Source organism: Scyliorhinus torazame, chromosome 15 (assembly GCF_047496885.1).
Source record: "Scyliorhinus torazame isolate Kashiwa2021f chromosome 15, sScyTor2.1, whole genome shotgun sequence".
NCBI lineage: Eukaryota > Metazoa > Chordata > Chondrichthyes > Carcharhiniformes > Scyliorhinidae > Scyliorhinus > Scyliorhinus torazame.
This window is the reverse complement of record NC_092721.1, coordinates 113,754,171-113,776,933: the sequence shown is the minus strand read 5'-3', so window position 1 is coordinate 113,776,933 and position 22,763 is coordinate 113,754,171. Positions and strand designations below refer to the sequence as shown.

The 22,763-nt window shown below is 45.2% G+C and overlaps 1 protein-coding gene across 2 annotated transcripts in view; it reads right to left on the bottom strand.

Annotated features, from left to right (window-relative positions):
* Window positions 1-22,763, bottom strand: part of nars2 (asparaginyl-tRNA synthetase 2, mitochondrial) — a 113,704-nt gene that overhangs the window by 49,000 nt on the left and 41,941 nt on the right. For both annotated transcript variants that reach the window (XM_072476565.1, XM_072476566.1), the window contains exon 6: window positions 2,793-2,893. In XM_072476565.1, coding sequence (XP_072332666.1) covers window positions 2,793-2,893 — 101 coding nt within the window. The remainder of the gene's footprint in view (window positions 1-2,792; window positions 2,894-22,763) is intronic.

The following is a 22,763-nucleotide window of genomic DNA, read 5'->3' as shown; positions in this document are numbered from 1 at the left end:
ACACTGACCATCTCCACCAACAGAGAATTTAACAATTGCCCCATGACATTACCATCACTGAATCCACCACGATCAACAGCCTGGGGGTTATCATTGACCAGAAACTTAGCTGGGTAAGCTATATAAATACTGTGACTCCAGAAGCAGATAAGTGGCTTAAGAATCCTATGGAAAGTAATTCACCTCCCGACTCCCCAAAGCCCGTCCCCATCGACAAAACACTAGAAAGTAGTGTGATGGAATACACTCCATTTGCCTGGATGCGAGCAGTTCCAACAACACTCCTGATGTAGGAACAGGAGTAGGCCATTTGGCCCATTGAGTCTGCTCCATCATTCAATGAGATCATGACTGATCTGATATGATAATCCTCAATGCCAATTTTCATGCTTTATCCCCATAACCTGAAGATTCCCTTATCAATTAAAAATCTGTCTATCTCAGCCTTGAACATACATAAAATCCCTGTTTTTACTATCCTCTGCGGCAAACAATGCCACACAGAAATTCCTCATCTCGGTCTTAAAGGTGACCCTGAGATTATGCCCGCTGATCCCAAGAGGGACAACAATCTTTCAGCCTCCTGAGAATCCTATGTCTCAATAAGGGCCCTTCTCATTCTTCTAAACTCCAATCAGTACAGGCCCAACCTACTCAACCTCTCCTCATAATAAAATCTCACACCCAGGAACAACCGAGCAAACCTTCCCTGGACTACCTCCAATGCCAGTATAACTTTCCATAGATGAGGGGACCAAAACTGTTCACAGTATTCCAGGTGTGGTCTAGCTAGTGCCTTATACGGTTATAGCAGGACTTGCCTATTTTTATACTCCAGTCCCTTTGAAATAAAGAGCAACATTCCATTTGCTTTCCCAATTACCAGAACTTGCATACTAGCTTTTTGTGATTTATGCATGAGGACCCTCAATACCGTGCTGCAGTTTTCTGCAGTCTTTCTCAATTTAAATAATATTCAGCAACTTTATTCTTCCTACTAAAGTGCATAACTTTACATTTTCCGACATTACATTTTAACCGCCAAGTTTTTGCCCACTTCCTTCTGTAGGCTTGATGTCATCCTCGCCACTTGCCTTCCCACCTATTGTGTCATGCACAAACTTGGCAATACTGCATTCCCTTCCCTTGTCTGTCATTTATATTGTAAATAATTGTGGCCGCAATACTGATCCCTGTGGCACTCCACTGGTTACAGGTTACCATTCTGAAAATGCCCCTCTTAACACAACTCCACCTTCTATTATTTAGCCAATCCTCTATCCATGCTAATATACTACCCCCGACACCATCGGCACTGAAGGAAATCAGCTATTTCTGATAGGTAAAAGGCCATTTTAATGTAAATATTAAAGCCCAGTCTTTAAAACCCATTTTAAAAAGGATTTCAGTATTCATAACCTTAGGTCATGACAAAACACACAACTTGAACAGAGGTACAGAACTTGACATATCCACAAACTAGCTGGAGATAAATGCAACATTTTTACTGACAATATGAACTGACTATTCTAATGAACAGAATTCAAAATTAGTTTCATATTAAAAATGAGCTGTACCAGTAATCAGATCATGGTCAGAATGAGCACCATAGCAAAATGAATCCACCATTGTTCAGAATATGGACAGAATGTGAATCAGCAGAAAACCAGTAAGAACCAGACTCGATTACAGCACAAAATCACATTCCATAGCACAAATAAAAATTCAAACATGAAAAATTTAAAACTTATGTTGCACATTGAGGTTTGACAGTTAACTATCCAATCAAATGTATTTGAAACTCACCCAAACCAATCAAGACGACATAGGGGTAGGGAGAGATGGCCTCAGACTGATAACATTTTCCTTAAACATGAGAGTTCGGACAGCCATTTTCTATCCGGATCAATCTATACTTTTACTTGACTATTCGCTATCCTTATTTTCATATTTTCCCTTCTAAAACTCTTGAAGTCTGCGCAAGCTGTCTTTGTCTCAAGCAAGAAACCATTTCTGTATTATTTTTGAAAGTTAAAATTGTTATATAAATTACTTCACTTTAAGACTTTTGCTGGCCAGGCTTCATTGAGAATAGATTTAAGTTTCTCTCAATTGTAATCAGTAGAGGCACTAAAAGATTCTTACTTCGCATCCAAGAAGTGTAGCTCAAATTTCTACCGAGTTTTAAAGTGTATGCAAAACTGCACTTGAAGCGAAAGGTAGATCTCTACAGGCTCTTTAAATGTTTTACTGCTTTTGAGTGGTACCTTATCAAATGCTTTTTGGAAATCCAAGTATATTTCATTTACCAGAATTTAGAACATACATTGCAGAAGGAGGCCATTCGGTCCATCGAATCTGCACCGACCCACTTAAGCCCTCACTTCCACCCTATCCCCGTAACCCAATAACCCCTCCTAACCTTTTTGGACACAAAGGGCAATTTAGCATGGCCAATCCACCTAACCTGCACGTCTTTGGACTGTGGTAGGAAACCATTGCACCCGGAGGAAACCCACGCAGACACGGGGAGAACGTGTAGACACCGCACAGATAGTGACCCAGCGGGGAATCGAACCTGGGACCCTGGCTATCCACTTGTGCTACCGATAGGGTGGAAGTGAGGGCTTAAGTGGGTCAGTGCAGACTCGATGGGCTGAATGGCCTCCTTCCGCACTGTATGTTCTACGTTCTAACTCCATTCTTAAAGCGGGATAATGAAATGTAAATCAAAAGTCAAATAAAGGACAACAACTTTGTACACAGAAAGTAGATACCAAAATGCTATTTACCCCATCATCACTTCCAAATGCAGCTGTCCAGACACAGTTAAGAAGGAAGGAACATCAAAGAAATGAGCATTATTCTGCTTCTCAGCTGTTTTACTTGCAGGCTGTAAAAAAATAAAAAGATTCCTTGAATTAAGCATCTTTTCATATTTAGTGTATAATTCAGAATCTTTAAATTATAATCTGAATTTAGTGGCTGAAAGATGTTTATTTAAATTATTTTTGCATCTTTAGCAAATGAAAGGAGAAACAGTCCCAATTCTTCCACCTCTCTCGACCCCTCTAATATCTCTGTGGTTAGACTACTTGTCCAATGTGCAGTGTTACATGAGTCACAATCTTCTCCAAATAAACACTGGGAAATTATAAACCCCGCAACAAGCTCTGTACCCTCACCACTGGTTCCATCGTTCTTCCTGATCACCACCACTGAACTTAAGTTAAGCCCGACGGTTCTGAACCTGAGCATCCTATTCAACCCCAAATTGAACTTCCAACTCCATATCCTCTCCATCATAGTCGTGTAGTTTCACCAAATTGTTATCCGTACCTCAGCCCATCTACTGCTGAAACTTTTCATCCATCCTTTTGACACTTCCAGGCACCACTACCTCTGATGCTCTTTCCTGGCCTCCCATTCTCCACCCTCTAATCTTTAGCTCACCCATCTGAATCTTCGTTTGAGACCCTCAATGCCATGGCCAATGGCTCAACTGCCATCGCAAACAACAAGGGAGTCATCAGGCACCCCTACTTCGTATCCCGATGCAGCCAAAAGGCCCCAGAGGACGTATTGTTAGTATAGGCCCTAGCAAACTGAGCCGCATACAGCAGCTGCACCCAGGACACAAACCCCACACCCAACCAAAGTTTTTCTAGTACCATACAGAGGTACTCCCACTCCACCTGGTCAAATGCCTTCTCCGCGTCAAAGTCTCCCTCATTCATACTCCTACCGTCAGTAATCTGCATTTGCCTGGGCCCTCCTATCATCATGCTTAGAACTCTCAGTGCATGTTTAAGTGCCTTCGTAGCTTGTCCTTCTCTACTTCCATAACATCCTCTAGCCCTGCACCACTCACTGACCAAACATTTCCCTCAGCTGTCTGGACACCACACAAATTCCGTTCCTAACTGCCCCTCCTTCTCCAACTCCCTTTCTCCCTTTAATATTTTGCGATGGTAAGCTTTAATGGCCACCAGTGCAAATAACCCCGCGTAGTGATAATCTTTTAAAAATTACACCTCAGATGAAAGTGTTCTGGGATATTACTCTGTTAAAGGCACAAAAGTAAACAAAAGCTGTTTGTGTAATAAATTCAATCGATTTTCCTATAATTTGTAAACACAAGCTACAATCTTCAGAGCATCATTTTTATTTCAGTGCAACAGAGCAGAGTTCCAATCCGACTTTGTTTGACCATTGGCCCAGAGTCTGCAACACCAAATATTCAGCTTGCCCCACGCTGTGGTTTTTCTGAGTGCCCTTATACAAGGTAGTGTAAGTAAAACATTGCACATGAATCGAGGTTTATTTTCGCAGAGATGGTAAATTATTTGCTCATCCTTTCATTCAAAATGATTTATCTTCCAGACTTCTCCTTAAAACTAAGTGATTGAAAATTGACTGCAGCAATATGTGTGTCAATGAAACAGACAGGTATTTCTTTTTGTCAAAAGCCATGTACAGTATTCAACATAATCAGCAGAATAGATGTGATAGGATAATGCTGACCAGGAGAATAATCCTTGCAGTGTATCCACTTCAGATAGTTGCTAATGTGATTGCTCGATTATAGGAAGTCTTTGCAGTGTTTGCAAACATGACAGAAATATGCTACAGTCACAAAGCCTTCCAACTTGGTGCAAAACTAAAATCCTAATAACAAACATACAATCCTTTTGTTTATTCCATTTGACCCTTACTGCATCTGTTTCACTAAATTTAATACAGTACTTCATGAAGGAGCATATCTCTACAGTTAACCACATGAACATTAATGTCTTATTTAGTGGTATCATGTGCACTATAAGCAGAGAGTGCAAGAGGAATAGAATCTCCCATACAAATGTTCAATAAGGCGGACTCCCTTCCGGAGACATTGGGGCAGTGCCCACCTTGCTACTCCTGAAGGACAAGGATCCCAAGGAGTGTGGGTTCCATATCATTCGGTTTCCCTGCTGAACATAGATGCCAAATTGCTGGCCAAGGTATTGGCATTAAGACTAGAGCCGTGCCTCTTGGGAGATATTAGGGGAAGATCAGACAAGGTTCGTGAAGGGTGGTGGTTGTCAGCGAATGTTTAATGTGGTGCTTACTCCTGCGGCCAGTCCAGTGATGGAGGTCATTGGATCTCTGGACGCGGAGAAGGCATTTGACCGGGTGGACTGGGAGTACCTCTTTATGGTACTAGAAACACTTTGGTTGTGTCTTGGGTGCGGCTGTGTATGCGGCTCAGTTTGCTAGGGCCTGTACGAACAAGACAACCTCTGGGGCCTTTCGGCTGCGTCGGGGTACGAAGTAGGGGTGCCTGATGACACCCTTGTTGTTTGCAATGGTAATTGAGCCTTTGGCCATGGCGTTGAGGGCCTCAATGGAACGGAATGGGATTGTTAGAGGCGGGGTGGAACACGGTATCGTTATATGCTGACAATGTAATATTATGTTAGGGACCCGGAGGCATCCGTGGGGAGTATTATGGGGATTCTGTGGCGCTTAGGGGCTTTATCGGGCTGAACAAAGGGAAGTGCGGACACTTAGTAACAGGGACACCGGGGCAAGGAACTGGATTGGGGAGATTGCTATTTCGATTGGTAGTGACTCGCTTTCGGTACCTGGAGGTCCAGGTGGAGGGACATTGGGGACAGCTCCATCAGAGGAATTACACGAGGTTGGTGGGGAAGGTCAAGGCGGACTTGCAGAGGTGGGGTAGTCTCCTGTTATCGCTGGCGAGCCGAGTTCAGTCGGTTAAGATGAATATGTTGCCAAGATTCCTATTTTTATTCCAGTGCCTCCCGGTGTTTCTGACAAAGTTGTTTGTTCAAGAGGTGGACCGACTTATTACTGGATTTATTTGGGTGGGCAAGGTCCGAGGAGAGGGCTGCTTCAGAGAGACAGGTAGGGGGGCTGGAGTGGCCAAATTTGTTGTATTGTTATTGGGCGGCCATCGGGGAGAAAGTGCTGGGGTGGCACAGGGATCCGGCGGGGCTTGGGACCGAATGGAATCGGAATCAGTTAGGGGGACAAGCCTGAGGGCATTGGTAACAGCGCCACATCCCCGGCAAAATAATCAACAAATCCAGTGGTGGTGGCCACGCTAAAAATCTGGAGGCACGTCCGCCAAGAATTTGAACTTGGGGGCAGTTTCATGGCTGGCTCCCATTTGTGCTAACAACTGTTCGAGCGGGCAAAACTGGATGCCACATTTGGGCATTGTGGGAGAGTAGGTTGGAGAAGGTGGGAGATCTATTTCTGGAGGAGCGGTTTTCTTGCTTGTAGGAGTTAAAGGAAAAATTTGGGCTAGTGAACGCAAATGTATTTTAGGTACCTCCAGGTGTGGAACTGGGAATAGGTGTTTTTCTGGCTTTCCCGGTGGTACAATCATCGACCTTGTTGGAGCGGATTCTATCCTGCCCAGGATTAGAGAAAGGCAGTACCGTCTGGCATATACCAGCGAATAGTGGGGGAGGAATGGAGTTCGGTGGAGTGGGTGAAGGCAAAATGGGTGGAGGAGTTGGGGCCAGTACTGGAGGAACAGGTGTGGAGTGAGGAGCCAAGGAGGGTGAACTTGACATCGCCCTGTGCAAGACTGAGCCTTATCCAGTTGAAGGTGGTATTTTGAGTGCAGCTCACTAAAGCGAGGATGAGCTGCTTTTTTGAGTGAGTGGAGGACAGGTGCATGCACTGCTTGAGGTGGCCCGCGCACATGTTCTGGTCGTGCCCCAAGCTGGTGGGGTTCTGGAGGCCCTTTTTTGACACCATATCAGCGATCCTAAATGTGGGGTTGGAACCTTGTCCAGTGCCTACGATTTGTGGGGTCTCTGATGTGCTGGAATTGGTGAGGGGGCAGGAGTGGATGTACTGGCCTGCGCTTCATTGGTGGTATGGAGGCGGATCCTATTGGGTTGGAGGTTGGTGACACTGCCGAGTGCTTAGGCATGTCTTGTGGACTTAAGAGTTTTTGCACCTCGAGATATCAAATACACTACGAGAAGGTTGATTGAGGGATTCTATCGAAGATGGCGGTTGCTTGTATTGTACTGTAGAGAATTGGTCACGGTTAGCTGTTGGGGGGGCGTTATTTGCCTCTTGTGCGGTTAGTTTTGTTGGTTTGGGGATAGGGTGGGGGAGTGGTATTGGGGTTGGTATTTTGTAAAAATTGCTTGTTTATGCCTTTTGTATCGTTTGAATAAAATGTGAAAACATTTAAGAAACATAATTTCCAAAAAATAACGAAATGTTCAGTAAGACTTAATACAGTAATAAATTATTTGCAATAAAGAGTTCCTACCCAAAGCACTAGCCCAATGTTTGTTTGTCCGATGCCAATGGACCTACCATGTATCGAATACTTCCTGTCTTTTTGTAAATTGGAAGAGGTGGTTAGCCAGAAAAATCAATATGGCAAGCATGCAGGGTTTCTGCTACATTCGCAAACATACAAATAATACCAAGCTTTGGTTTAGCTGCAGATTTGCTGCCAGCCTGCTGCTAAGATGATGCTCAGCAATTGTTACATTGATGATCATTATTAAAAACATACTGCTACCATCTTGTGGCAACAAAGAATCACTGCATGGAATTTACCACCTTGCTTTTCTGATATATACATTTTCTTTGTAAACTAATTCATTGCTGTTAATCCTTGCAATTGGTAAAGCTGTAAAATAAATAACTATTGCCTTGCATTCTATTGAAACATAAAAGAAATAAGTAATGCAAGTTCACCTATTTCTATTAGTTGAATTCAAACAACCATTTCATGATAAACTTGTTAAAAGAGTTAAAATATGTTATGTAACTCTCAATGCTGTTTATTTTAACAATGTGAAGAATACACCAATAATGGCAAGTTTTAACACCTCAAATATTGTCTAAGACACCTATAACAGCTCAAGTGTTAATATACCTGTACAATTTTAGTCCATAGATGCAGGCAGTACATTAAAAAAAAACTTTTCTCAAGCTTAGACAGCGACACCCAGGCGGCGCAGTGGTTAGCACTTCACCCTCATGCGCCGAGGTCCCAGGTTCGATCCTGGCTCTGGGTCACTGTCCGTGTGGAGTTTACACATTCTCCCTGTGTTTGCGTGGGTTTTGCCCCCCCAACCCAAAGCTCTTTGACACATCGTCCGGCAGCTCTTGTCCAAAACTTTAAACCTGTGCCCTCTAATCCTTGTATCGTGAGCCTAATACTATCACCTTATCTAAACCGTACATGATCTTGTACCCCTCCATTAAATCTCCCCTTGACCTCCCATGCTCTAAGGAGAACAACCCCAGCTTCTCCAACTGAACCTGTTAACTAAAATCTTTCATCATGAAACCACTCTGGTAAATCTCTTCCTCTGGAGCCTCTTACTTCCTCGCAGCCGTGGTGACCAGAACTGGGTGCAATATTCCACCAGAACTTTAGAAACATCAGCAGTAAATCCCACCTTTGGCACTCAATACCTCTATTTATGAATCATAAGAACATACATGCTTTGCTAATTATTTTCTCTACACGTCCTGCAACCTTCAAAGATCCATAAACAAATCCCCAGGTCCTTCTGACCCTGCACATACGTTTTAACTTCACTTCGTACTTATCTGTACTAAATTCCATTCTGCTACCCTATCTGTCATGGTGCAGTTGATGCCATCATTCTTAATGCTTGCCACACTGCCAAGTTTGGTATCGTCATCAAGTTGTGAAATTTTACTTTGTATTCCAATAATCAAGTCATTTATATATAGAAACGCAATGGTGCTGGCACTGACCTTTGGGGACACACCACTCCCTACCATCCTCCAGTATGAAGAATAACTACCGCACTTGGTCCTTACACCAATTTTTTATCCAAATTGACAATGACCCTCCAATTCAATGTCCTTCAATTCTGTTAACAGGCTTTTTGAGAGATATTGTCAAACCCTTTCTTAAAATGCCTACAGCCAACAACCAGTGCATTCTCTTCATCAATAAATTCAATTCCTGTCGATCAGTGTAGCCACCTGGGTAGGCCACTTCCCAACGTAAAATGGAGAACAGCAAAGGCTGAAGGGAAATTCAGCCAACATAGGCAAAAACTAGCAGGTGCAAGTTTACTGTGTATTAGACTCTGCAAAAGCCCAGACAGCATCGATACAAGCAGCCATCTGCATAGTAATGTAGCAGCCATCTACATAGTAATGAGCGATCCCCGGGAACAATCGAAACATTTGAGGTAAACAAGGCCAAGCCAGACTCCTCGGCACCAGCAGGAGCCAACGCAAAAGAGGTTAACTGACACTTAAAGACCGCCCAACGATCAGGGAACAGCTCCAGTATTGGAGAAATCGAACCAAGCGATTGGAACAAAGTCCAATCACTTGAAACCAGGTACGGGGTCCGCCCCAAAAGGTGGGAAGCCCCTGGGAACTATAAAGTAAAGCCCCCAAGTTCAAATCATCCTTCTTTACAGGGTCACTCAGCAACGTGAACCAACCCTTGACAGTGACCTGTCCAGCTGCCTCCAAGAACGGAAGTCTCAAGTCAACGCTCACTACGAGATAGGCGCTCCTAGCTACCAGTCCATATCAGCTTTTGAATCCCGCAGACTCAGAACCTGAACGAAAGGCCATTTGTTCCCCTGACCTGGTGGGCCAGTCCGAAGCTAAGTATAGGCCTGTTAGTGATAGAAATAGCTTAGAAAGTAGAGTTTATGCATGAGTAGTGATTTACTGTGTATAATAAATGTGCTTTGATTTGAATCTTACTAATTGGTGTATTGAGTTATTGATCATTACTTGAACTTGAACCTTGTGGCGGTATCATAAAGATACCTGGCGACTCGAGAGCAAAGGTTATAAAACAGAGCCAATTGAACCAACCAAAAGTTAGCAACATATTACTGGTGACATCCTGACGGGACCCGATCGAGAAGTGGCTTAACCACTCCGGGAGAACCCAAAAATCTGAATTAGAAATCCAATTGGGAACAGAAAAACCACAGGTGTTCAAGCAGTTCTGATCAATCCTCATAATTCGGAAGTGTGTTAATGCATGCGTAACTAACAGGCCAATAAGGTAATACTGATAGATTTTTGTTGCGACAAAACTGTCGGGAGTTTGTATTCCGGAAAATAGCAAAGCCGTACCCGTAATTACAGAACCGCCTTAATACTCCTCGTTCCAAATTTTAAGAGAAGTATTCAGATAAGAAAGATGGCAATGCAACGCCTCATGAACCCCGAAGAATTTGTGGTCGCAGCGAGCAGCAGCAAAGTAGGACAGTGTCCCGTTTGGGAAGAGGAAATCAGGAAGTACCTCAAAGGGAAAGGATGGCCCCTTTGGAACGAATTCTGTGAAAATGAGGGAACAGGTCCCGGGAGTATAGGACATACTTGGTGGGAGAACCTGAGCGAGATTCACAAGAAGAGCTTAGGAAAAGCTCGCGAGCCGATGGCAATCGTGTCCTGTTTGGCACAATTGCGAGGCACAGAGGAGGCCGTTAGGACGCTCCGGAAAGAGATAGAAGGCATACATCGAATGAGCAAGGTCGATGTCAGTGAGGTAGAGAAAGAGAACGTAGAGTTGAGGAGGAAATTAGCAGCAAAGGACAGAGAGGTGGATGATGCCAAGGGGGCACACCAGTCTTGTCTGGCGCACTTAAGCAGCTTCCAATCCCAGTACGAAAAGGCCTATTAGGACACACAACGTGCAGTCCTGGTACGAGAGGAAACCGAGAAGCAGGTAGAGGCCTTGCAGAGGCAGTGTAGTGACCTGAAGGCAGCGTTAAGAGCACTCCATGCTGCCACCACGGAGCAAAGACAAAGCTCATTAGACCACGCAAAGTGCCGGAAGCAGATTGCAGAACTGCAATCTCTGCTTTCAGTTCAAAAAGGATTCCAGGAAACCTTTGGATCACAGCTAGATGAGGAAGACGGCCCTGATTGGGAAGAATTGAGTGAGACAGCGCAGAGATATGTTCAGGGAACATGTGCACAGGGAAAGCCCCAGAAGAGAAAAGCGCCCAACCCCCCACAGAGCAGATAGTTCAGGCTCTAATGAACCCAGTCACCACACACCGCACAGCCACATCGGACGACACGGAATTTCTGTACACCACCCCCTTAAGTCACCCAATTATGGGACGCGTGCGATAAAATCAAAACGTTCCTCCCCACCTCAGACCCCCACCACTTCTTGGCCAGAGTAAAACAGCAGGCTACCATGTACGGCCTGGATGAGCGAGAGCATGTAAAGCTCACAGTTTTGAGTCTAGACCCTTCGGTCGTAGCAGCCCTTCTCAACCCACAGAATGTAGGAGGAGGCACCCTTGCAGAAATGCAAACCGCGATCCTAGACGCGATCGGGTATAACAGGGGTGACCCCATAGACAGCCTCAATAAGTGCAGGCAAAAGAAAACCGAGCATCCCACAGCGTTTGCTGGAGGCTTGTGGATCCATTTCGCAGCAGTTTTCGGAGACTTAGACCGCACTAATTTGTCCCCAGACAACATGGCCAAATGGACCCGCACCCTTATCTCCCATGCCACCGAAACAGGACGAAAAGCTGAAGCCAATTATGATCCCTCAGAGGAGGCTCATAATGAGAAATGGGTTGTAAAAAGATTGTCCCGCACCTGGGAGCAATCTGTTCAAAACAAACCCACGAATAAAAATCCTGAAGAACAGCAGCCAGAAGCAGACATACACGCAGTTAAGGCACATCAGAACCCCGCATGAGTAAATGAAGGTAAGAACAGCCCCCCACAAAAGTCACAGGAGTGTTACAACTGTGGACAGTTGGGACACTTTGCAAGAGAATGGAATGCCCCATAAAAGCAACAGAGAGCCCAGCAGGCAGGCACTCTGAATAAGAATAAGACAGAGCCCATACACAGTGTGAGCACCCGTTCAGATCAGACGGACCTGAACGGAACGGACTGACGGTGTTCGGGCTCCCCCAGTTGGGTCTGCGACACCCTTTGGGATAGGTCCGGACGACCGGTAGTTGCAGCAAAAATACGGGGACAGCCCAGAGTTTCTTTGGGACGTAGGAGGGTCCCGCACCACGATCAATTCCTCCACCATGTTTCAAAAGGACACGTGGCCCACTACAGCCACCATCACCCTTAGCGGCTTTACAGGCCACTCACAGCAGGGACACTTCACAGCCCCTGTACCCATTCAAATCGGCAACATCACCACCAATCACCCCATAGTTTTAGTTGATCTACCCCACACAGCAGAACACATTTTAGGCATAGATTTTATGAATTCCCACAATCTGTCCTTTGATCCAGTCAACCAGCGTGTCTGGAGAATGGCAAAATCCGCAAGAGCCCCCGTAACGCTCACCATAGGAGAATATGCAAACAAGATTAGCGCAGTATCGAATTTTGGTTTGACCCGACTATGATTAGCACGGACAAGCAGGTTAGGGCAGTTTTACAAAAGAACAAAACAGCATTCGCGACCCATAAACACGACTTTGGCCGGATGACTGGTTCCGTTCAAATCACAGGACCTGACCCTAGACCCCAAAAGCAATATGGATTTTCTCAAGAGGCAGAGGGAGAAATCGCAATAAGTTATCGACAGCTTATTAGAGCAGGGCGTACTCCGATCAGTAGCCTCCACGAATAATGCCCCGATTTGGCAACTGAGAAAGCCCGATGGATCGTGGCGACTGACCATCGATTACCGGGAACTCAACAAAGTCACCCACGCAGCAGCCCCCACGGTAGCCACAAGTCCCGAGAACATGCTTAAACAGGGACTCAACTCACAATTCTTTACGGTTTTGGACGTCAGTAATGGATTCTGGTCCATTCCATTGGCAAAAGCGTGCCAATACAAATTTGCCTTCATGTTTAAAAATCAGCAGTACACGTGGACATGCCTTCCACAAGGATTCCACAACTCCCCTCCATTTTCCACCGACAGCTGGCAAATGGTTTCGCCAAATTTTCTTGCCCCGAATGTCTGGTCCAGTATGTAGACGACCTACTACTGCAGACAGACACAGAAGCACATCGAGCTTCTGTCCGAACTGCTGGAACTCCTACAAGTGATTGGATGTAAAGTTAACCCCAAAAAGGCCCAGATTTTGGAAAACAAGGTGATATATTTGGGTACAATTATCACACATGGTAAACGCGAGATCGAGCACAAAAGAATTGACTCGATTGCCAAATTGCCCCTTCCCCAGAACGTTTCAGCCCTTCGGTCGTTTTTAGGACTGGTTGGCTATTGCCAAAACCAATTGACGGTTTTGCCAGCAAGGCAGCACCCCTCTCAGACCTCCTAAAGAAAGGAGCCCCCTGGGAATTGCGTCCGCAGCATACGGATGCTGTGGACTCGTTGAAAAGAGCACTCATAGCAGCCCCCGCACTATAAGTTCCAGACCCGCTTTCCCCTTACGCTATAGAGGTAGCAAGCACAGACCGCACCCTTTCGGTAGTGCTCCTCCAGGAACGGCACGAATAGTTAAGGCCCGTGGCTTACGCCTCCAGAGTTTCAGATGCTGTGCAGCAGAGATTTTCAGCCTGTGAAAGGCTCCTGCTCGCAGGTCTGTGGGCAGTTCAGTATTTTTCTTACATAACTGGACGGAACCCCATCACAACCCTCACAGAACACACCCCCACCCAACTTTTACTGGACGGACGACCCAAGGACGGTACAGTCAGTCAAATAAGAGCAGCCAGATGGACCCTTCTTTTGCAGGGACGGGGCATCACTGTTAAAAGGACCAAGAACCACACTTTCTTAGCAGATAACCTACAGTACCCCGGAACTCCCATGAATGTGAAATCATCTCACCGCACCACAACACAGGCCCCTTTATTGCAAAACACCCCCCAGAAAGATAGGTAGTTCAACCCAGAGCCCCAAGCACACAGACACGCGCAAACCCATTAGGATATATATGGATGGATCTTCCACAATATTAGAAGGGAAGCGCATAACAGTATGCGGCATTTACGTCGAGGACGCGCAGGAACGCGCCCTAGAAGAAATAGCAATAAAACTACCAGGACACTTAGGCGCGCAGGCTGCAGAACTTGCGGCCATCACATACATAGTGGAATACCCAGATTCCTTCCCCAGCCCAGCAGACATATATTCGGACAGCCTCTATGTCCGCAACAGCCTTACGGAATTCCTACCCCTGTGGAAAGCAAGAGGATTCGTTTCCGCAAACGGAAAACCCCTCCCTTCAGCCCCATTGCTCCGTCACATTCTAGAAAAAGCCCATGGCAGGACTTTTGGAACAGTTAAAGTTCGTAGTCACCATTGTTCCTCCCCCCCCCCCCCTGGAAATGTAAAAGCCGACGCACTGGCAAAAGCAGATTCCAGGCACGTATATTTTTGGACACCCCCCGAAAGCGCACCAGTGAATGCGGTTCAGGTCTCGCAGACTAATATCGAGGAGTTAATGCAGGCCCATAAGCAGGATAGCAATCTCAGGGAGAATTTAAAAGGAAAATTTATGGCACCTTACGATAGGTTTAAAAATGCTCTGACCACACATGACGGTGTGGTGTTAAAAGACACCCTTTGTGTGGTTCCTGAACAGGACAGGAATCAGCTCATTTGTTTGTTCCATGACAGTCATGGACATCAGGGAATTGATCCCACTACAGCCCACCTCAGGCAGCTCTGTTAGTGGCCGAGTTTAAAAGACGATGTAACTCACTATGTTGCGAATTGCCTCATCTGTGGCCAGAACAATCCGGACAGATATGCCAAAAAGGCTCAGCTTAATCACACCCGACCCGTTAATGGCCCCTGGACTAACCTCCAGATTGATTATATTGGACCATTGCCCCCTTGCAGGAATGGTTATAAGTATGTACTCGTGGTGATAGACACGTTTACAAAATGGGTGGAAGCATTCCCATCCAGAACGAACACGGCAAAGACCACAGCCAAGATTTTAACCCACCACATCTTTACGAGATGGGGACTCCCCCACAGCATTGAATCCGACGAAGGTTCCCATTTTACGGGACGTGTCATGAAGAACGTCCTCACGATATTTGGCATTACCCCAAAATTCCACATCTCGTACCACCCCCAGTCGAGTGGTATCGTGGAGCGCATGAATCGGACCCTAAAATCAACCCTCAGAAAAATAGTCCAGCAAAACAACACCACTTGGGATTCAGTCCTCCCTTTTGCGCTGATGTTTTTGTGAAATACGGTTTCAACATCTACAGGTTACACCCCACACACCCTCATGACCGGACGCCCCATGAAAGGCACAGAATTTTTATTGGGATTAGATTTGACCAGCCCCGAGGTGACGGCCCTCACATACGAGAAAGCAGTGGAACAACTGGTACAGAATGTTAAAACGGCTCAGCTAACAGCCGCAGTGAAATTGGGCACAAGAAAGAAACAGAGCAAGGCCTGTTTCGATAAGACAGTGCATGCGACTGAGTTCAGTGTAGGACAGCAAGTCATGCTCTCCGTATACAATTCCAGCACATTCCTGTCACCGAAGTATTGGGGTCCGTACTCCATTGCGGACAAAGTCAGCCCTTCCGTCTACAAAATAAAGTATCCCAAAGGAAAGACTGCATGGATCCATATCAATCAGCTGAAGGCATATGGAACACAGTCGATCCACACACACCACGTCATGCTCGACGCAGCAGACCACGCCCCACCCACAGCCAACGTAACCCTACCCTCCCCCAACACGTCCAGCCCAGCCACGGACTCAACCCCGACTCCACCCCCGAGCTATACACTCCACCCCGGATCGCCCACAGACTGTAGCAGCGGCGACAGCGACTGTGACTCGGACAATAGCCACAGCACGCCTCCCACTGTCCCCATGCAACAGGACCCACACCCAGCGTATCTGACCATGATTCGAGTGATCCCTTCATGATCACTTTCCTAAACAAACCCCACCACCGACCTACAATGACGACCCCGATTCCGTCCCCACAGAACTAGACACCACCTTTTGGCACCGAAATAACTCATACAGACTCGTCCGGAATGACGAGACGGATCCCAGATCACACCATGCAGCCCTATCCGCTCTAAAAACACTCGAGAGCTTGGCATCCGGGAGAAGATGACGAATTTGAGTCTGACTCCCAAAACGAGAACCCCTTTGCGACCCTGTTCGCAACCGATAACAGGTGTCCAGATGATGTTGTAAAAAGGAACTGCTTGGGAGAAAACGCTGTCCTTTCTGATGGAATCTGCAGCATGTTTAATGTTGTTTGCAGTTGTATTGTTAAATGTTGTATGTACGCCCGGAAAAAAAAATTTCACAGCCCAATGCCACCCTTCTGACGCCCACTGGCAGTCAGAGAAACTAGTTTGTCCCGGACGCTAGTTCAGAGGAACTAGTCTGTCCACAGAGACTTGTTAATGTCCCAGACGTCAGTTCAGTGGAACTAGTCTGTCGACAGAAACACAGACCCCCGTTCGTAACTGCCCTTCTGGTTCGAAGGAAGAACCAATACAGCAACCCCCACGATGACTACTTTTCTTGCCGGTTCTTGTTGGTTGCTCAGGCAATGGAGAAACGGCATTGGGACCCGCCCTGCCTGGGAACCCCCCTCTGGTCAGCTACGCTCGGGTAGAGCACACACGGCATTGGTCGCCGTCCTACCCGGGGATTCCATCCAAATCTTACCCGTCGCGGCCGATACGCACCTCATTTCGGCAATTTTCGTTCAAAAATGTTTATTTTGTTTCAGGTGACCCTTAGGTTGCCATCCCTATGCTATTTACATCCTCAAACATTTGGATGGTAAATCACACAGCCTGCGAGACGGCTCGCACTGTTTCAGTATTGTTAAGTGTGTCTTGTCCTGAATATTCGGTTAAAAAAAATAAATGAGGGAGTCACACATGGCGACAAATTGTAAAGGGAGAATTGGTACTGAAGAACAGACATACTAACAGACGAGATATTAAACCAAGATAGTAACAGACACTATGCTTGATCCCACAGAACCCCAGAAGCTCCAGAGAAGAGAAGAGAAAGAAGAACCATGAGGACATCCTCAGTGTTGCTCATCACCCTAATGAACATTTGGTTGCGCGCAAACGTGAACCCCCTGACCCCAACCCCTCCAGCCATTGATTCACTTCCCCATAGCACCCAGAGCCCAGTCACAAGCGACACCACACCTTCTTGGTGTGACAGATTTATAACCTGGTACTCCCTGTCCTACTTGATAGAATGCCTACGAGTATTGGCGATACTCTGCTGCATCGTGCAGACTATTCGTCTGAGGAAATGGCGAAGGAGAGCCTACCGCGCTCGCGCCCGGTATATAGGATAATATCTCCTATTTTCGGTTATGACCAGACCCTTGCGATCTATAATAAAGAACATTTGTTTGCGTTTTTTTTGTGAATAAATAAATGTGTTCCATGAGCAATCGTACAAATCCTGAGCTTGACTGCCAAGCCAGGAAAAACGTGAATAATGCCACCATGGTTTTGTGTGTATTGTTTAAGAAGTTAGTATGATTGAATGTTTGAGTGAGTGTAGTTTATTAAGGACAGTTAGAGGTACCGTTTTTCTTATTTTATAATGCATGTCCCTGTTTTGACATAGCGCCACTTAGAATTGTCAGTTAAAATTTTCTTGCATAGTTATGGTCAGTGTAGAGGCCATAGAAGAGTGCTCACCGGGTCAGGGAATGAAGACAACGCAGTTACGTGATCCTTCGTGCTTCGCGTTAGGATCACAAGGAGGGAGTGTAGCCACCTGGGTTGGCCACTTCCAGATGTAAAATGGAGAACAGCAAAGGCTGAAGAGAAATTCAGCCAACACAGGCAAAAACTAGCAGGTGCAAGTTTACTGTGTATTAGACTCTGCAAAAGCCCAGACAGCATCAATACAAGCAGCCATCTGCATAGTAATGTAACAGCTATCTACATAGTAATGAGCGATCCCCGGGAACAATCGAAACATTTGAGGTAAACAAGGCCAAGCCAGACTCCTCGGCGCCAGCAGGAGCCAACACAAAAGAGGTTAACTGACACTTAAAGACCGCCCAACGATCAGGGAACAGCTCCAGTATTGGAGAAATCAAACCAAGTGATTGGAACAAAGTCCAATCACTTGAAACCAGGTACGGGGTCCGCCCCGAAAGGCGGGAAGCCCCTGGGAACTATAAAGTAAAGCCCCCAAGTTCAAATCATCCTTCTTTACAGGGTCACTCAGCAACGCGAACCAACCCTTGACAGTGACCTGTCCAGCTGCCTCCAAGAACGCAAGTCTCAAGTCAACGCTCGCTACGAGATAGGCGCTCCTAGCTACCAGTCCATATCAGCTTTTGAATCCCGCAGTCTCAGAACCCGAACGAAAGGCCATTTGTTCCCCTGACCTGGTGGGCCAGTCCGAAGCTAAGTATAGGCCTGTTAGTGAAAGAAATAGCTTAGAAAGTAGAGTTTATGCATGAGTAGTGATTTACTGTGTATAATAAATGTGCTTTGATTTGAATCTTATTAATTGGTGTATTGAGTTATTGATCATTACTTGAACTTGAACCTCGTGGCGGTATCAGAAAGATACCTGGCGACTCTAGAGCAAAGGTTATAAAACAGAGCCAATTGAACCAACCAAAAGTTAGCAACATTAGTCAAGCACGATCTGCCTTTTAGAAATCTGTGCTGGTTCTCCTTAATTAACTCAAACCTCTCCAAGTGCTGATTTTGCCTGATTAACCTTACACACCACTGAAGTTAAACTGACTGGTCTATAGTTACTAGAAAACTCCTTACACCATCCTTTCTTGAACAATGGTGTCATATTTGTCACTCTCCAAACCTGTCCAACACTACTGCCCCCCACCCCCCCCCCAGATTGATAATGTTTGATCTGACTTGTATAACGCGGTCTGATTCCAACAGCTCTTTTGCTGCCTCCTCCATTGCTCTTCACCGCTTCATGGCTGCCTCCCATTCCCTCAAATCCCTCCACTCCCAATGCCTCAATGCGCTCAACACGTGACCCTGACTAACTGTCACCCATCAGGCCTTTTACAAGTGATCCTGTCACAAACCAACCAGTCCCTCAACACAGGGTTTCAATCCCCTACGTCCAACGCATGACCGTATCACTACAAAGTCGCAACTGTGAACTGCCTAGCACGTCAACCTGTCACTGCCAATCACCCGTCTGCTATTCAGTATATGATCTTCTCCCGACAGCATTTTGTGTTTGTCTTTTTGACTGTCTTCGGTATCATGAGCCCAGACCCTCTTAAGGCACAGGCTCCGGTGTTTTGCATCTTGTGCATCCCCTTGGTCCGGGCCTTGGTGGGATGGAGTAAGTGGTTATGGAATAGAATTCGTGGTGGAGACTTCAAACCAAAGGTTTTGGTCTTTCCAATATGCAATTGGGAAGAAACCAAATTATTGCTTAAATTAATCCAGAGGTTTTGGAAATTAATTTCATGTATTGATCACCCTAGATACAGAAAAACTGCTAGACGTGCATCCTAATCTTGTTCTTAATTAGTTTAATCTGTATCCCTTGGTCCTACTCAAGTACTTAGTCTAAAGTAAATTTACTGATCCAACTCTTTATTCATTGTATATTTTAATAAAATCTATTAAAGTGGGGATAAAGGGGTATTTTTCAGGATGGCAGCCGGTGACTAGTAGTGTGCCTCAAGGGTCGGTGTCGGGACCACAGCTTTTCACAATATACATACAATGATCTGGAAGAAGGAACCGAGGGCACTGTTGCTACATTTTCAGATGATACAAAGATATGTAGAGGGACAAGTAATATTGAGGAAGCGGGGGGGTGTAGAAGAACTTGGACAGGCTAGGAGAGTGGACAAAGTGGCAGATGGAATGCAATGTGGAAAAATGTGAGGTTATGAACTTTGGTAGGAAGAATGGAGGTATAGATTTTAGAAAATAGACTATTTTCTAAATGGGAAAATGCTTAGGAAATCAGAAGCACAAAGGGGCTTAGGAGTCCTGGTTCAAGATTATCTTAAGGTTAATATGCAGGGTCAGTCAGCGGCTAGGAAGGCAAATGCAACATCAGCATTCATGTCGAGAGGGCTAGAATACAAGAACAGGGATGTACTTCTGAAGCTGTATAAGGCTCTGGTCAGACCCCATTTGGCATACTGTGTGCAGTTTTGGGCCCCCTATCTAAGGAAGGATGTGCCGGTCTAGGAAAGGGTCCAGAGGAGGTTTGCAACAACAATAATAATAATAATAATCTTTATTGTCACAAGTAGGCATACATTAACACTGCAATGAAGTTACTGTGGAAAAGATGGATCCCCGGAATGAAGAGCTTGTCATACGAGGAGCAGTTGAGGACTCTGGGTCTGTACTCAAGAGTTTAGAAGGATGAAGGGGGACTTTACAGGATACTGAGAGGCTGAGATAGAGTGGACGTGGAGAGGGTGTTTCCACTTGTAGGAAAAATTAGAGCCCGAGGCTGGGGGATGATCCTTTAAAACTGAGATGAGGAGGAATTTCTTCAGCTAGAGGGTGGTGAATCTGTGGAACTCTTTGCGCAGAAGGTTGTGGAGGCCAAATCACTGAGTGTCTTTAAGACAGAGATAGATAGGTTCTTGATTAATAAGGGGATTAGGGATTATGCGGAGAAGGCAGGAGAATGGGGATGAGAAACATATCAGTCATGATTGAATGGCGGAACAGAATCGATGGGCTGAATGGCCTAATTCTGCTCATATGTCTTATGGTCTTATAAAATCACCTCTCAGATGATTCCTTTGTGGACTGAAAAGCCCAAGGATTGCTAGTTCTTCCACACATTCAGACCTCTGATGTTGGGGTCTGATTTTATGGCTATTTTCTTTGCACTGCTTCCTACTTTTGTGTCTTGGTCAGCCGAATTAAAGACAATATTCAAAGTGAGGTTTGACCAAAGCAGTGTACAGCTTACCCTATAGCATCCTGGCTTGGAGTTCATGGATTTGAATATACAACTCAATATTGTATTTACTCTGTTGATTATGGCTCTATTTTAGTTGGCTAAATTGAGTGACAACTTCATTCTTATTTCTACAGCACTCATGGAATATGGGTTTTGCTCCTTTACCTTCTTGTATCTTTGATATTATGGTGTAAAGTGCATTTTTAATAAGTATATTCTTGCAATGTGCTGTTTAAAATAATACTTTGTTCTTTAAATCATATAAAGTATACATAAGTTACACATGTAAAACCTACCTGTAATTGGAAAATACAGTTCCTTACATTGTACACAGTAAGATTTGTTTTATTTTGATGGTAGAAAATAGTTATGTAACAGGTATAGAAATGAACAATTTACATTTCTGGAGAACTTTAACGTAATAAAAGCCAATGGCGCTTCACAGGGAGAATGTAAAACAAAGTATGGCACGAGTCACATGAGGAGGTATTTGATCAGATGGCCAAAAGCTTGGTTAAATAACTAGGTTTTAAGTTGTATCCTAAAGGAGAAAAGTGAAATGGAGAGGAAGGGAGGGAATTTCAGACCTTGGGGCCGAGATAACAGAAGACATTGTCACCAGTGGCGGTGCAATGAGGATTGAGAATGCTCAAAAGATCAGAATGAGAGGAGTGAAGATATCTTGGGAGGGTTGTGGGAAATTACAGAGAAGGGCAAGGCCAAGGTGAGGTTTGAGGACAAGGATGAGAAACTTAAAATTAAGACATTGTTTGACAGGGAGCCACTGAAGGTCAGCAAGCACAGGGGCAATAGGGGAATGGGATTGTTGCCAGTTTTGAATGACCTCAAGTTTATAGAGGGTAAAATATGGGAATATAGCCAAGAGTATCTTGGAATAGACAAGTCTAGAGGTATTTAAGGCATGGATATCACACGCCAACAAAATATTCAATATTGTGGTAATTACTCATTTCGTCATTGCATTTGTAAATGCCGCATAGCAGCAGGTGGCTACTACAGTCTTCTGGATTATACTGAGCGAGCAATAAATCTCACAACATGTCTCACAGGACCACTGGACTTCAAGCACAATGTTAGTGTGTGGGATCACCCACACACATGCACCTACAATTGCTACTTGGAGAATGAGGACATAGCTGAGCTTGGAGAATTCTACCTCAACAGGACTCAATCACTTCAGACAGGAGGCGGAAAAATCTAGCAACCACGCTCTAGGGCGTCTCTTTGATGATAATGAAACTCCATTAGAGCTAATCAACATCATCATCATTTTTCAGCTCGGCTAATTATAATTTAGAGTGACACCATTGCATTTCAGACCACTAGTGTTGAGCTGCTCGCAGAAAAATACTTTTCACTGTACCTTGGTACACGCGACAATAAACAAAATCCAAATCCAGTTGCTTTAAGTAACAGAAAACCTGCAAGCTCTTGTTCATTAAATTGATTGGTTACTGTAGGGTTTTTCAATGCATGTGCATCAGCGCTATGAGAAATTTAGAAATGTGGTGGCACAGAGTTTAGCACTGTTGCCTCATAGCATCAGGGATCCAGGTTCGATTCCAATCTTGGTCGACTGTCTGTGTGGAGTTTGGACGTTCTCCTCATGCCTATGTGGGTTTCCTCTGGGTGCTCCGGTTTCCTCACTGTCCAACGATGTGCAGGTTAGGTGGATTGGCTATGCTAAATTGCCCCTTAGTGTCCATGGATGTGCAGGTTAAGTTGCTGGGTGGGCGGGGAAGTGGACCTCGGCAGAGTGCACTTTCAGAGGGTCGAATGTCTGCACTATAGGGATTCTATGAAATCTTCTGTATATTATCTGTCTACTTAATTTCTAATTCTGGACAG